The 15,178-nt window shown below is 33.8% G+C and overlaps 1 protein-coding gene across 1 annotated transcript in view; it reads right to left on the minus strand.

Moving 5' to 3' along the window:
• The window catches only part of LOC121409101 (centromere/kinetochore protein zw10 homolog), a 33,043-nt gene extending 17,988 nt beyond the window's left edge, over positions 1–15,055 (minus strand). Inside the window, exons 1-4 of the mRNA XM_041600919.1 lie at positions 14,912–15,055; positions 4,574–4,770; positions 969–1,076; positions 353–433 (exon numbers count right to left, since the gene is read on the minus strand). Of these exons, the coding sequence (XP_041456853.1) occupies positions 353–433; positions 969–1,076; positions 4,574–4,770; positions 14,912–14,948 (423 nt within the window). The 5' untranslated portion in view covers positions 14,949–15,055. The remainder of the gene's footprint in view (positions 1–352; positions 434–968; positions 1,077–4,573; positions 4,771–14,911) is intronic.
• Between the last annotated feature and the right edge of the window lie 123 nt (positions 15,056–15,178).

Below are 15,178 nucleotides of genomic sequence, written 5' to 3' on the forward strand. Positions count from 1 at the left end.
CTTGCCAACAAATGATCTAAACCTAAATCTAAAATCAAAATAAAATAAATAAAAATATAAATAAAATAGCTGATAAAAATGGACTTGCGAAAGCTCCTCTTTTTTCTCAAAAGGAAATTCACTCAAAAGAAAAACCTCAAAAAAGATTTATAAAAATGAATGCTCCAACATCTGTATGTTAGAATAGAAAATATATTTTGTTTGTTTAAAAAGGGCAAAATATCCTTGTTCAATCAACCAAGTAATTTTGATATAACAATATTTCATGGAATTCTCTTCAAACACATTGACCCATTCTATGCTCTTGTGGTTTAGTGATCATTGGTATTTCATTGTCATGGAAAAAACTTACCAGTGAATCCAAGATGTTAGCAGCCTGCACATATTCCTCATAAAGAATACCTGTGTTGAACTCCTTCAGATCCTGATGAGCCTGCCATAGTATATTACAGTCATTGTAGTGTTAACAAGTTCTTTGACACCATTTTCAGAAGATAAATTTACATGTATGTTACTCGTTAGAAAAAGTAGATATCACATAGATTTTATATTGAAAAGTTTAAAATAATTTTCTTAGTTAAATCTGATTCAGCATTATGCTTGTTTCATTTTTCTCTATTCAAATCACTTGTTAGGGGTTTACTTGACCTGTACCAAAATTTAAAGATGATGAATCAGCAAACATGTACCACCATAGCGTAGAAGAATCTCAGGAGATCAAAATAATAAAAATCTCTTCAACTCCTGGTCTAAAAAATGTTTTGACTTGCGGATGGTTGACTTATGCAGATTCTACTGAATACTTTTTTTTTTAATCTGAGCCATTAATTCCTATAAATTGTTATCAAAACATACACGTGGTGATATTCAATATTTTCATATCCATTGTTATCAGGAATGACTGGGTTAGAAGTTATATACACACAAAAGGACTAGTGGAACAAAAGTAATCAAGTACGTAGAACTACCTTGCAAAGTGTTGTAAGGACAGCAATGGTTGCATTAGACTGATCTAGTTGCTTGCTTAACTCCACAACGTCACTTGTAGATGTTTTGAGTTTCACTCGAATGTCTCCCTTGGGTGGAATAAGAATTAAAGAAAATAAATACAGGCAGAGAACAAACTCAGAGGTACATAATGGGAACTTTCAAAGTAATATGGATCTTTAGCTAGTTAACTTCAAGAACACAATTACTTATTTAATTAGCTGCCCTTATGGAAACCTCAACTGACATGAAGTCAGTTTTCATACAATAAGACCAAGGTCTATACTATTAAATCTTAAATGTTAAAGCCCTTGGTATATTTTTTACCAGACATGAATCTATGAGCTGCGAACTTAATTGGTCAAAGGACAAAATTAATAAAATAGAAAGATTGCTTAACATTTGCAAACAACGAAATCTTACATATAAAGGTAAGATAATTGTCTTAAAAACATTAATATTGTCTACATTTGTATACACTGCTCAAATAATTTTTTGTCCTAACGACCTAATTAAAAAATAGACAAATTAATGATGAACTTTCTTTGGGGATCCAAAATTCACAAAGTAAAAAGAACTATTGTAATTAGTGATTTGTCAAAAGGTGGATTAAATATGATAGATCTAGATATACAGTTAAACAGTTTTAAGTTAAGATGGCTTTTCAAATATTTCGATGATACTAATCAAAATGGAAATGGATGTTTGATTATTTGTTTGATAAATTAGGTGGAAGCTTTATTTTGAGAAATTGTAAGTGTGATCCACAATATATCCTGTCATTGAAAACGATTCCAAGGTTTTATCGTGAAATATTATATGTCTATTTTACTTTAAAAAAAAGAAAAATTGCTTAAGGAAAAGAAAAAAAATAATCTGTGCAGAGATTTGCAAAGAATTGTTATGGTTTAACAACAATATCAGACATAATGGAAGGATGTTGTTATTTAGGAACTGGATACGGTCAAATATTTTGTTCATTGGTGATCTGGTATCTAAGAATACTGTTCTTACTGTAAATAGACCAATTTCACAACGTGAGAGGGCAGCAGACTGGTCGCCATGCTGCGGTGGGCGAATCAACTTTTATAGTACACAAGTCAATAGGGTATTTGGTACATTCGTTCGATTTTTTTTTATTTTGGACCAATTGAGCAGATTTCTTGTAAGATTCACAATGAGCATTAATCGGAAAAGTTCAGGTCGCAGCTGTGCTGTGTTCAATTGCCACAACAATTGGAGAAAGCTTCAGGATTGGAAGCAAAGTGAATGTGAAATTCACTCGCCTTGGACTCATGGAGCCTGTTTGTGTGTGAAGCCGTACTCCCTGCATAGGTTTCCAGGCCGTGATGAAGGAATGCGTCGCCAGTGGCTCTCTCTTCCCCTTCCTCCTTTCTCCTTCCTCTCTGTTTTATTCTCTTGCCTTGCCCCCTCCTTTTGGATACTTATAGGCCTGCATAAAATGTGGTGGTGGTGGTTTTTTGTGGGGGGGGGGGGGGAGGAGGGGGATTTATTTGATCATGCTTAGATGGAAATATCAGTCCCTCCCTCTCTCTCCCTCTCTATCTCACACTATCCCTCTCTCCCTCTCACTATCCCCTTCTCTGTATTACAACCCCGGGATTACAACATCCCCCTCTCCCCCCTTTCTCACACACTCTCTCGCTAGCCAACCCCCTCTCTCTCTCTCACTACCCCCCTTTCTCACTATTCCCCTCTCCCCTCTCACTATCCCCCTCCTCTCACACATACTCTCTCCCCCCTCCCCTCTCTCATCCTCTCTCTCTCTCACTCTATGTCTCGTTCACTCTCCCGCTACTCTCACACAATTTACTAGCAACAAGAAGTGAGCTCCCTGATGAAAACCAACAGCGATTCTTGGTCATCAACTCACTTTTACTGACAAAACTAAGGGGAAAAAGTAGCCAAAGTGCAAGAATTCATCATACCTTCATCGGTCAGATATGGCCATTGTCTTACATCGTCTACCCAGGTGTCCATGCTTTATTTTATTGATTTATGATGAAGTTAATGACACAATATCAGAGCTTATCTGTAATCTTTCATTGAATTTGTACACAGAGCCAATCGCGGTCAGCGCACTTGCCCACCGCAGCAATGGCGTCGCCGATAGAGGGCCAAATACATAAACCGGCCGTGAAATTGGTCTATAAGTTAAAAGAAAAGTTAGTCAATCTTCATGGACAATGGTTGTCAGAATATGCAGTTTGTATAATGTCAATACCAAAAATGTGGAGAGAACAACTAAAAGAAAATAACCTTGCTTTGTTTAGAAAATTTAAAAATTCAATCTTGAATGACGAGTCATGTATGCCATGCCATTTACCAAGAGATGTTGCAATTAAATGATGAAAGATCATGGGCCGAATTATTTTGGAGAGAAATTTTAGAAGAAGAAAATAAGAATTCTTGGTTGTTTACATGGACACTGAAACTCAAAAGTATTCAAGATAATGCCATAGTCCACTTTAATTTCAATCTTATGTTTAATTTATTACCTACTCTCTGTAACTTAAAAAAATGGAATTTAAGAAACACCAATATTTGTAGTGAGTGCAATAAGTTGAGTGATTTATTTCATTTGTTTTGGTTGTGTATTGAGGTTGATAAGTTTTGGAAATACGTTGAAGCACTCGTAAGAAAATGTTTAATTCAAAATTTTCGTTTGAAGCCTCAGCATATTGTTTACGGTCTAAGAAAAGAAAAAGGAAAAGAAATTCATTTAATTTTGAATTATGCATTATATTCTATTTACAAATGTTACAAGATAACATTAATTACAATGAAAAAGATGAAGTTTTATGATTTGAAAATTATGTTCATATATGTTGTGGAAAAAAGATATGATAATGAGAAAGGTAAAGGAAAGGAAAATTTGTATATGAATATGAGCAAATGGAATCTAATACTAAATAACTTGTAAAACTTTTGTTTGTGTACATTATATATTTTTATTCAAATAAAGAAGACCAGTACTGGTTTGAAAGAAAAAAAAATTAAATCTTAACCAACAGGAAATTGGAGTCTGAACTCTGTAAAAGAAGAGGTTATTAAAATTCAAAGCAATTAAACTATTTCACAGTCAATTTACTTTCTTCAGGGTAGCCACAACTCTTGATAAGTTTTGAATAAAACTGATTAGCATAAATTTAGTTTGATGTTTTTTTTTATATTTACAGACGAGTTGAGTGGTGGTAATTCCCAAATTTTAAATCAACCTTTATCCACATGTAAAATTAAAACTAGCAATTCAAATTTTGAAGCAAACTAGCAATTATTTATTTTCAAAGACATCATTTGAAATAACATTTGTAAGTAATCAAGAAACTGATTAGACTGTTGATTTCCAAGTAATAGCTAAACTTATTCTAGAGGTATCAAGTGAAGGCATGAAAATAAAAGAACAAGATTTATGCTTCCACTCCTGCAGCATAGTGCTTAGTAACTCATATAAATTATATCTTTGACAGTGATTGCACAAAACTTTTAATGTAATAAATTGTGATGTCAGTCAAATGATCAACAGTTTTGTAACAAACCCCAAATTAACCTGTTTTTATAGTACCTGTATCTTATCCCCAAGGTCATGCATCTCAGTATCCAAGGACCGTACTCTAGAGTGCATCTTTTCAATCTTATCCTGTGATGGAATAAAGTCCACATAGCGCTGCCTCAGGGCAACACTTATCTCCGCTTTCAACTCACAGATCTGGGTAGAAACTTTATCAATCCTTGTGGCAAGGTCTTCCTTTTCCATCAAACCTGGACAGAGAACAATTATCACAGTCATGCTTTAACACTGGGGTTAATACAAATTGGGCCACCTACCATGCTTCTTAATTTTCAAAGCTCTATAATCTTGAAAACTCCATGTATTAAATCATTCTTCCCATGAAAACGAAGACAAACATTTTACATCCTACCTGTCAATGTCGAATTAAAAAGGGAGAACTTTCAAACAAACTTATAGGTGAATTTACAAGGTTATATCATAACCCACTCACTGCAGCGAGGTTAGTATCCTCTTCCCACCTCACACGAATTTGTGGTTATAAAACACATCAATATCTTTATATATCACTTTCAATCTATAATTATCTTGATTATATCATAGACCCTAGGAGGTAGAGATCTATGTCTAAATTGTTTTAGAAATAAAATTATTAATCCCTACCTCCAAATCTTGGCCAAGCTACTCTGCATTCTTACTGCGGTCGAAATCACGCAAACAACAATCAAAACGTGAATAACAATCTCGATTCAAGCTGTCAGCGTATAATAGGAAATTGTACAAAATCTCTAGAAGTTGCACCTCATGCAACAACTTATAGTTGAAGAATGCCATCTTTTGACAAGAAAGGGCAAGAGCAAAAAAATACTGAGCACCTAGAATACAACCAGCAATACGAGCTTCTGATGTAAACAAAGGTAAAACAAGCGTATAAATAATATAGCAAGCCCCCTCGCAGCTCATGAACAAGAGGGAACCTTTTGGAACCCCAGTCTCGATCGGCCATTTTGTTACGATTCATAACAAAAATGGCCGATCAAAACGGGGGTAGGAGATAGTCTTGAGGACGCAATGATGATTTTTTTAGATATGTCATATACTTCTTCATCATTGACGTCTTGACACTCTCTCCATAGTGTCTTAAGCGAAGGACCAAAACAAAGATGGATTTCCCCAAGAAATCCATCTTTTTAAACCGAAATCACGAAAATTCTATCAATTTTATTAATTCTTACACCTTCCTACGCCTAATGCGTAGGAAGGTTTTAAATATCATTACATAAAAATATAAAAAAATGAAGATTTCTTACCTAACTGATGCCGCGTAGACCTCTCGTTCCACATGTAAACAACGGAAATACAATAGCGTCGACCCTTGAACCGCTTATGTATGACGTACTTCCGGAAAGCAATGCCGTCTAACGAACAATTTAGAGATAAAAATTCTTATTTAACAAATATAAGAATTTATTTTTTGATTGAAAATAATTCATATTATTATATATAAATTATTTATGATCACGAAATAAATTTTAATATTTGTTAAATAAGAATTTTTATCTCTAAATTGTTCGTTAAGACGGCATTGCTTTCCGGAAGTACGTCATACATAAGCGGTTCAAGGGTCGACGCTATTGTATTTCCGTTGTTTACTTGTGGAACGAGAGGTCTACGCGGCATCAGTTAGGTAAGAAATCTTCATTTTTTTATATTTTTATGTAATGATATTTAAAACCTTCCTACGCATTAGGCGTAGGAAGGTGTCAGAATTAATAAAATTGATAGAATTTTCGTGATTTCGGTTTAAAAAGATGGATTTCTTGGGGAAATCCATCTTTGTTTTGGTCCTTCGCTTAAGACACTATGGAGAGAGTGTCAAGACGTCAATGATGAAGAAGTATATGACATATCTAAAAAAATCATCATCATTGCGTCCTCAAGACTAGGTAGGAGAGAACTTTTCGCTTTTTGAGGTTCCAGTTTGTGCCCAGATGTCAGGAAACTCAAACTGCCACTCGTTAGACCTTCATCCATAGGCAATCCTGTATTTTAGGGGTCTAAATTATTTTAGGTTGCTAACTTCAGGCAACAGCTCCACGACCGCTGTTAAAGTAGTTCAGTAATATATATATCAAACCAACGGTAATCAGCGATACTTGTCATGGACATGGTGGGGGGGGGTATAGAATGAAGAAATGATAATTGCATTAACGGCGCGGCCCGCCATACCCGGCACGTACGTATGCACTACTGAACTATCAACTACCGTTAACCATGTTATGTTACCAGCGGTCGTGGAGCTGTTGCCTGAAGTTAGCAACCTATAATAATTTAGACCCCTAAAATACAGGATTGCCCATCCATATAATCGTGGTAAGTGCTTGATTTCTGGGCAGATATGGCATACTCGTGATATAGGCCCCGCTCGAGAAAAAATTTGTAATCGATCATACCTCAATATCTAGGTTGCTAACTTCAGCTCACTATATATACTCGTGATATAGGCCCCGCTGCTGTGTTGAATGGCTTAGAATGCCCGTTCGCGGGGCCTGTTTCACGAGTATAGTACTATAACCGTTATATAGGCCCCGCACTACGGCACTTCAGTCACTCCAACACAAGAGCGGGGCCTATATCACGAGTATATATTAAGCTTGCATTCTAAGATAGTCGCGAAACAGGCCCCGTCCAATGCGCTTGTCCCAGCATTCGCACGTGTGTGGGGCTCGGATGACGGCTATATTAGTATACTCGTTATCGAGGCCCCTTACACCGTTATATCCTGGAAAATAACGTGGTCATGGGGCTTGTTTCCCCGCGGCCGGTGAGAATTATCATGGGCGGCACTGTAGGGTGCCGGGGGGGGGGGGGCTTGGCAACAATTTATGTTCTAAATAAACAAGGAGAGAGGACATTAGTTTACTTCTTCAGAAATTCATGTATTAATATAGTTATTGACTTTATTTACCAATCGATTGTATTTATTAATTAATGTATTTATGTTTTTTCTTTTGTGATATAAAGAGTTAGAAGTATCACTCGTTTTAAATTAGTTTTATGTGCGGAAGTTCATTTATTTCAATCTATTGTAATTGATTAGTTAATGTATTTATGTTGATTAATAAATGTACATATATATTTATTCATTAATCATTTCATTTATTTGTTTTCATTTTTTTTCTTTTGTGATGTAGAGTCAGAGGTATCATTCGTTTTTTAATTATTTTTATGTGTGAAATTTTATTTATTTATTCATCAATCTATTTTAATAATTAATGTATTTTTAATTTATTAATTAATCAATCCAGGTTAATCATTTAATTTATTCATTTTCAGTTTTGTTTTCTTTTGTGATATAGAGAGTCAGAGGTATTATATTCGTTTTTAATTCTTTTTATGTGTGGAAGTTCATTTAATCTATCTATTTTAATTAATTAGTTATTGTATTTATAATTATTCATTAATCATTTGATGTAGAGAGTCAGAGGTATTCGTTTTTGATTATTTTTATGTGTGAAATTTCATTCAATTCATTTTAACTGATTAATTATTGTATTTATATTTATCTATTAATCATTTGATTTATTTGTTTTCATTTTTTTTCTTTTGTGATATAGAGAGTCAGAGGCATCATTCGTCTTTAATTCTTTTTATATGTGGAAGTTCATTATCATTCCCCTTGTTTTTGGAAAATAAATTGGAGCCCCCCCCCCCAGCATTTCATTGTAATTATTTTTTGTGGGGAGGGAGGTGTCATCAATAATCAAATTATATAGTTCTTGTATAATTTCCTCCGAATCTTTCACTTGACGTAATGCTGCGAAAGAATCCATTTATTCATTCATGTATCATATATCTATTTATAATCACCTGGATGTAAGTAGTCAATATATATTTATATACAAATGTATATATTCAAAATTCAATATTGTAGCATTCATCTGGCTTCCTGTGTATTATCAATTTATTATATTTTTTTCTTTCCTTTCATAAATGCCCCCCCCCCCCCCCCCCCCCCCCCCCCGCTTCCCCACTTTTCATCCATTCAGAAAAGAAAACGAATAGGCATATTTATTCGGGAAAGATTTAATAATTTTCTTTTGGTCAATTTCATTATTGCTTGAGGATACAGCTGTATCTACACTATATAATCAACTTAATCTGAGACTTGTCCCCCCCCCCCGCCCCAACAATTGGGGATAGGCCTATCATTATGCATATTATCTATTTTACGTATAAAGTAGGTCCTACTTTCAAAGTACAATTTCTGTTTTTACCTAAATATCCATTTATTAATCTTTTGTCTTTTAAAAAGCTTACAATACCGTTCGTTGATATGCCAGTATGATATGAAAGTATTTATAGCTTTATAGAGTAGAATTAACTGAGTATAATGTCGAAAATTTCATCAAAATCAGATAACAAATAGAGTTATTGAATTTTAAAGTTTAGCAATATTTTGTGAAAACAGTCGCCATGAATATTCATTAGGTGGGCTGATGATGTCACATCGCCACTCGTTCTTTTGTATTTTATTATGTGAAATTAGGTTCATTCAATTTTTTCCCTCCAAGAACTAGAAAATTGGAATGTCAATTGATTTAGTGCATTAGATATTCATAGCTGCAATTTATTTCATTATAAGGGAGACATATTATTCACACAAGTATGAAATAATTAAAAAAAACATGATTTTATGTAGTAAGATTAGAAACGGAAAGTGGGGATGTGACATCATCAACCCACCTAGTGAATATTCATGACGACTGTTTTCGTAAAATATTGCTAAACTTTAAAATTCAATAACTTTATTATTTGTTATCCGATTTTGATGAAATTTTCGGCATTTTGCTCAGTGAATTCTACTCTATGTATTGAGATATAAATATTTTCAGCCCGGACCATCCCTTTAATACTGATTAAGCCACTTGAAGATTGTTTGTAACTGTATTTGATTGTATGGTTTTAATGATAATGGATTTTTGTTTGCTGGAAATAACGGCATTCCGCATCAACAAATAAAAAAAAATTTGATCGATCGTCATTTCATTAATAATTCACTATCCAAATATTGCATTTTTTTCTTCGCCTACACGGTATTCATTTACTTACTAATACCCTCGCCCCCCCCCCCCATTTCCCGTTTTTATTAAAAGATTTAATAATTTCGGAAAAAGTGTCTCAATGTGTTCTTATAATTTATTTTTATGCACGAATTATTCTATTTCCTTTTCTGTGATTTTTCATTTTAAGGAATTTAATGTGTCCCCCAGATCCGAGATTTCGGGGCGGGGGGGGGGGGGGGGTGCAAATTTGAGAAGAAAGTTGGTGGTGCATAGGTCTGTCTGCATGATTGAATGCGTCGTACACAGGTACGGGTCCAGTAATTTTAAAGGGGCGGGGATACAGGCTGGTTGGACACATTGCCATTCATGAAATCCATGGTCGGCCACTCAAAGAGGAAGAGGTACAATTTTTTTTGGGGGGGGGTGATATGGTAGTTTATGTACATTTTACTTTAATTTTTACCTACAAGGTAGGCCTACCATACGGCCGAAATAAACGAGAACGCTAACTGCGAACATTTTGTGTATTATAATCCATGTATTAAGCGCTATGACTAGAGCACACTAAGCTCTCTTTAACCCTAAACAACAAACATTTATTTAATATTTAATTACTAAACTAAAAAAGGGAAAAGGACTTTACAGTGACGCATTAACAGGATATGAAAGGGGCGCGAGCTGATTTTTTTTCACACTTGAAAATAGGATGCGAATGCTATCGAAGTTCGAGTTGAATTTTGTTGATATATATCGACACGAAAAGAGTATGTTTTTAAGCACTGCTGACAAGTAGGAGTGAGAGGGGGGCATCTTGTTCAACACTTAACTTTTCTTGTAGAATTTGATCCATTGCAAAACAAACTCATCATCATCAACATCATCATCATATCACCATCACCCTCAGCTATTTGAAAGAATATGCCCATTCTGCTTTATCAATGTTATAAATGTATTAATTCAATTAGTATAAGTTTGGGATTGTCATTTTTTCAAGCAATCTGCTTATGATGACAATCCTTCTCCTGCAAATTGTGAACATCATATAGTTAATCATTTTTGTCTGGAATTATCTTTTTAGTAATCTTTATTTACAATTTATGCCAAAAATGCTAACATATTATGTTTATTATGTTATGAAAAATGTATTATACAAATGTTATGGATGCAGAAGAAAACAATAAATCAAATCAATCAAATCAAAAATAGTGTATTTTGAATGATTTCCGTATTGGCGTTTTCCTTGAACCGTTGTCTTCTTTGAATAGATGGGAGCATAAAATTATAGGTCTATAATTATTTTTTTATTTGGGAGCAATATTTTTTTTACCAAAATCCCCATCATCTTGGAGTATAATATTTTTTTCTTTTTTTGCCACTTAATAAAAAAACCCACAGCACCCCCTACTTAAAAATCGTTCCCAGTGCCCTGCTTAATCGTTTATCGAACATTTGGCGGGGATATTTTTTGTTCATTTCTCTATATTTGAGATTTACATAATTCTTGGTTTGATAATCAGATCATGCTTTATTTTTCGTTTATATAATTGTATTTCTTGAAGACAAAATGATATGACTGTTGTGTTTCAGTGACATTTGTTACCTTGTCAGTTTCGTCCGTTTAATAGTTTCTGGAGGGTAAGAAATTAACTTTATTTTTAGCATTATATTTACGATATATATCCAAAATGATATTGCTTGCATCATGTTGGATTCATCTGCAAATATCATTATTTGACATTGATTTACATGTACATAGTTTCATACTAACATAGTATCCTGTTTCCAGGCGACATCCAACAATTCTATAGGCGCTGTTTGTCATGCAGTTGCATCATACATATTCAATGAGGTCACAAATCGTGGCATGTTCTGATAATGTTTTTAATAATTATATAAATGCACAAATTTAGAATGAGAAATCAGATAAAGCACAAAAGTATTTCTAATTTCATTTTTCTGTTTTTTTTATATACAAAAGCCAAATCACAACACGTTTTTCTCGTTATGATTTCGTTTTTGTGTTTTCAAAAACCAAACTAAGTGGCTGATTTCCGTTTTCGCTTCTTCATGATTGGAACAGAAAACAAATCAATCAATTAGTACCTTGATTGTGCAGGTTACTGGGCAAGTGAAAGTGACAATTACAATTGACCTTAGCAAGACATCCATTACATAAATGGGTAGAATACAATTTCATATAATAAACACTAATTAAAGTATGATAATTTCATTAGAGAATATCGAAGTTCTTAACCAAAATGCGAGACAATAAAACAAATATTTTCTTCAAACATTTAGTTTAAGAATATTTTTTTTCTATGTTTCTGTTTTATCATCAACTTTGCGTCAGGGTAAAATGCCCCCTTATCGTGTTACTTAATAGAAAACATTTTTTCCCCAAAACACTGCAAACATGAACGAATAAATGAATACATGTATATGAATAAACCAGGAAATGAATAAGTAAGTGAAACAATACGAAGGAGAACGTGAAATAAGTAATGCATTAGCCCCCCCCCCCTCTCTCTCTCTACAGTTTCACGTATTGGCTTTAGTAAGATAACAGAATATATTTTGTTATATATTTCTAATACTATACGGAATACAGAGAGAATCCATAAGCAAAAAAGAGAAATTAACGATAATGGTTGGTCTAACATCAAATAAAACAAAAAGTTTTATACAAACAAATACATCAATATTTAAAGGACAAGTCCACCCCAACAGAAAATTTGTTTTGAATAAAAAGAGGAAAATCGAACGATCATAACGCTGAAAATTTCACCAAAATCGGAAGTAAATTAAGAGAGTTACAACATTTTGAAGTTTAGTTTGATTTAAAATAATAGAAGTAAATGCACATCCAGGTCGGTATGCAAATGAGGAAACTGATGACGCAACCCACTCACTATTTCTTTAGTATTGTATTGTATGAAATATTATATTTTCCAATTTTCTTCTCATTGTCAAGTGAAACAATTCCCTCCTGAACATATGGTTCATTCACGTTGGCCCGTATTGTATAATATGTGAAAATGAAATATTGCATAATTCAAAAAAAAAAAGAAAAGAAATAGCGAGGGACATCAACTGTATCATTTGCATGCAAATGAGTTGTGCATAATATATATCACTAATAAGCGAAACTTTAAAATATCACAACTTGAAATATCCAGCGTTATACTAGCTTGATATTTCTCTATTTATTCAAATCAACATTTCTCTGGGGGTGAACTTGACCTTTAAACAAAATATAAATTCCTGTTATGTAACGAAAAATAAGGTTACTATAACACCTTCAACTACGACTAATTCAAAAAAGGTAAACAATTATTTTTAATTCAGATTATATATTTATGCTTTTAAACTGTCAAAGTCATTCATGCTTGAATGATCGAGGAATCCTCTGAGAATACCAGGTGAAAGAGAAGATAGGCTAAGCTTTACAATGATTGCCGTCATCATTTTGTATAGCCATTATAACTAACCGAATGAATAAAAATAAATGAAAAATAAATTAAATGTATGACCCTGTATCACCAAAAGAACTCAGATGAAAAAGATGAAAAATAATAAATATATAGATAATAAATAAATAAATGAATAAATTAATCAATTAATTATTTTCCAAAAATACAAAGAATTAAAAACGAATAATACCTCTGACACTCTATATCACAAAAGAAGAAAAATATTGAAAAGAAATATATTAAATGATTAATGAATAAAATTATATAAATACATTAATCTATCAATTAAAATAGATTGACAAATAAATTAAATGAACTTCCACACATCAAAAGAATTAAAAACGAATGATAACTCTTACTCTCTATATCACAAAAGAAAAAAACTGAGAACAAATAAATTAAATGATTAATGAATAAACACAATAATCAATTATAATATATTTATAAATGAATGAAATTTTACACATAAAAATAATTAAAAACAAATGAAGATTCTGACTCTTTACTTCACTAAAGAAAAAAAAACTGAAAAGAAATAAATTAAATCAATTAAAATAGATTGATGAATAAATAAATGAAATTTCACACATAAAAATAATTAAAAACGAATGATACCTCTGACTCTCTACATCACACAAAAAAAATGAAAACAAATAAATTAGATGATTGATGAATATACATTTATTAATCAATAGAAATACACTAACTAATCAATTACTAGTACAATAGATTGAAATAAATGAACTTCCGCACATAAAAAGAATTTAGAACGAATGATACTTCTGACACTCTATATCACAAAAGAAAAAAAAAACATAACACTGAAAACAAATGAATTCAATGTTTAATTAACACATTAATTAATAAAAACAATCGATTGATAAATAAATGAACAAGTTAATAACTATATTAATACGAATAAATCGACAAATAAATTTCTGAAGAAGTAAACTATGTCCTCTCTCCTTGTTTATTTGGAAAATAAATTAGAGACCCCCCCCCCCCGCCCCCACCTACAGCGCCGCCCATGATATTCTCTCCTTGTTTATTTAGAACATAAATTGTTGCCAAGCCCCACCCCCCCCCCCCCCGGCACCCTACAGTGCCGCCCATGATAATTCTCACCGGCCGCGGGGAAACAAGCCCCATGACCACGTTATTTTCCATGATATAACAGTGTAAGGGGCCTCGATAACGAGTATACTAATATAGCCGTCATCCGAGCCCCACACACGTGCGAATGCTGGGACAAGCGCATTGGACGGGGCCTGTTTCGCGACTATCTTAGAATGCAAGCTTAATATATACTCGTGATATAGGCCCCGCTCTTGTGTTGGAGTGACTGAAGTGCCGTAGTGCGGGGCCTATATAACGGTTATAGTACTATACTCGTGAAACAGGCCCCGCGAACGGGCATTCTAAGCCATTCAACACAGCAGCGGGGCCTACATCACGAGTATATATAGTCATGATAGTGAGCTGAAGTTAGCAACCTAGATATTGAGGTAGTATAATCGATTACAAGTGTTTCTCGAGCGGGGCCTATATCACGATTTTGCCGATTTCTGTTTTAACTATTTATTCGGAGAATTATTTTGACCATACTTCACGCTTGTCAGGTGAGTATCATATGCCTATGATACACGTAAGGTCCTGGGCTCCCGCGCCCGCATAGCGGGCGGGAGTTCCCTGGGTTAGGCAACACCGAACACCGTTTGTACGGTATCGGTACGTGTACCGTACCGGTATGCATACTTGATCACCTACTCACTCACACTCACAGTCTAGTCAAATGTTCACAATCCCTGTTTACAAAAAGCAGATATATTTACAATTAACAATTCATGGATATTTACCTGTATTCATCAATACTTCTGTCACTAAAGACGCCATGATACACTGAATGCCCGAACCTTTTCCAATAAATTACCGTTGATCTACCGCTCAAACGTGATTGATTATTCATTCATTCGACGCATCGCAATCCTGACCATGGGATCTTTAGAGACACAAATAAATACAGAAAAATAAAGAAGCGCGCTGACTGGGATCATGGAACTAGAACTGGGATGCCGATGTACTGGAGAATTGTCGACTGGGACTACAGGCCAGGAGTACAGGCA

The sequence above is a fragment of the Lytechinus variegatus genome, chromosome 2 (assembly GCF_018143015.1).
Source record: "Lytechinus variegatus isolate NC3 chromosome 2, Lvar_3.0, whole genome shotgun sequence".
NCBI classification, from domain to species: domain Eukaryota; kingdom Metazoa; phylum Echinodermata; class Echinoidea; order Temnopleuroida; family Toxopneustidae; genus Lytechinus; species Lytechinus variegatus.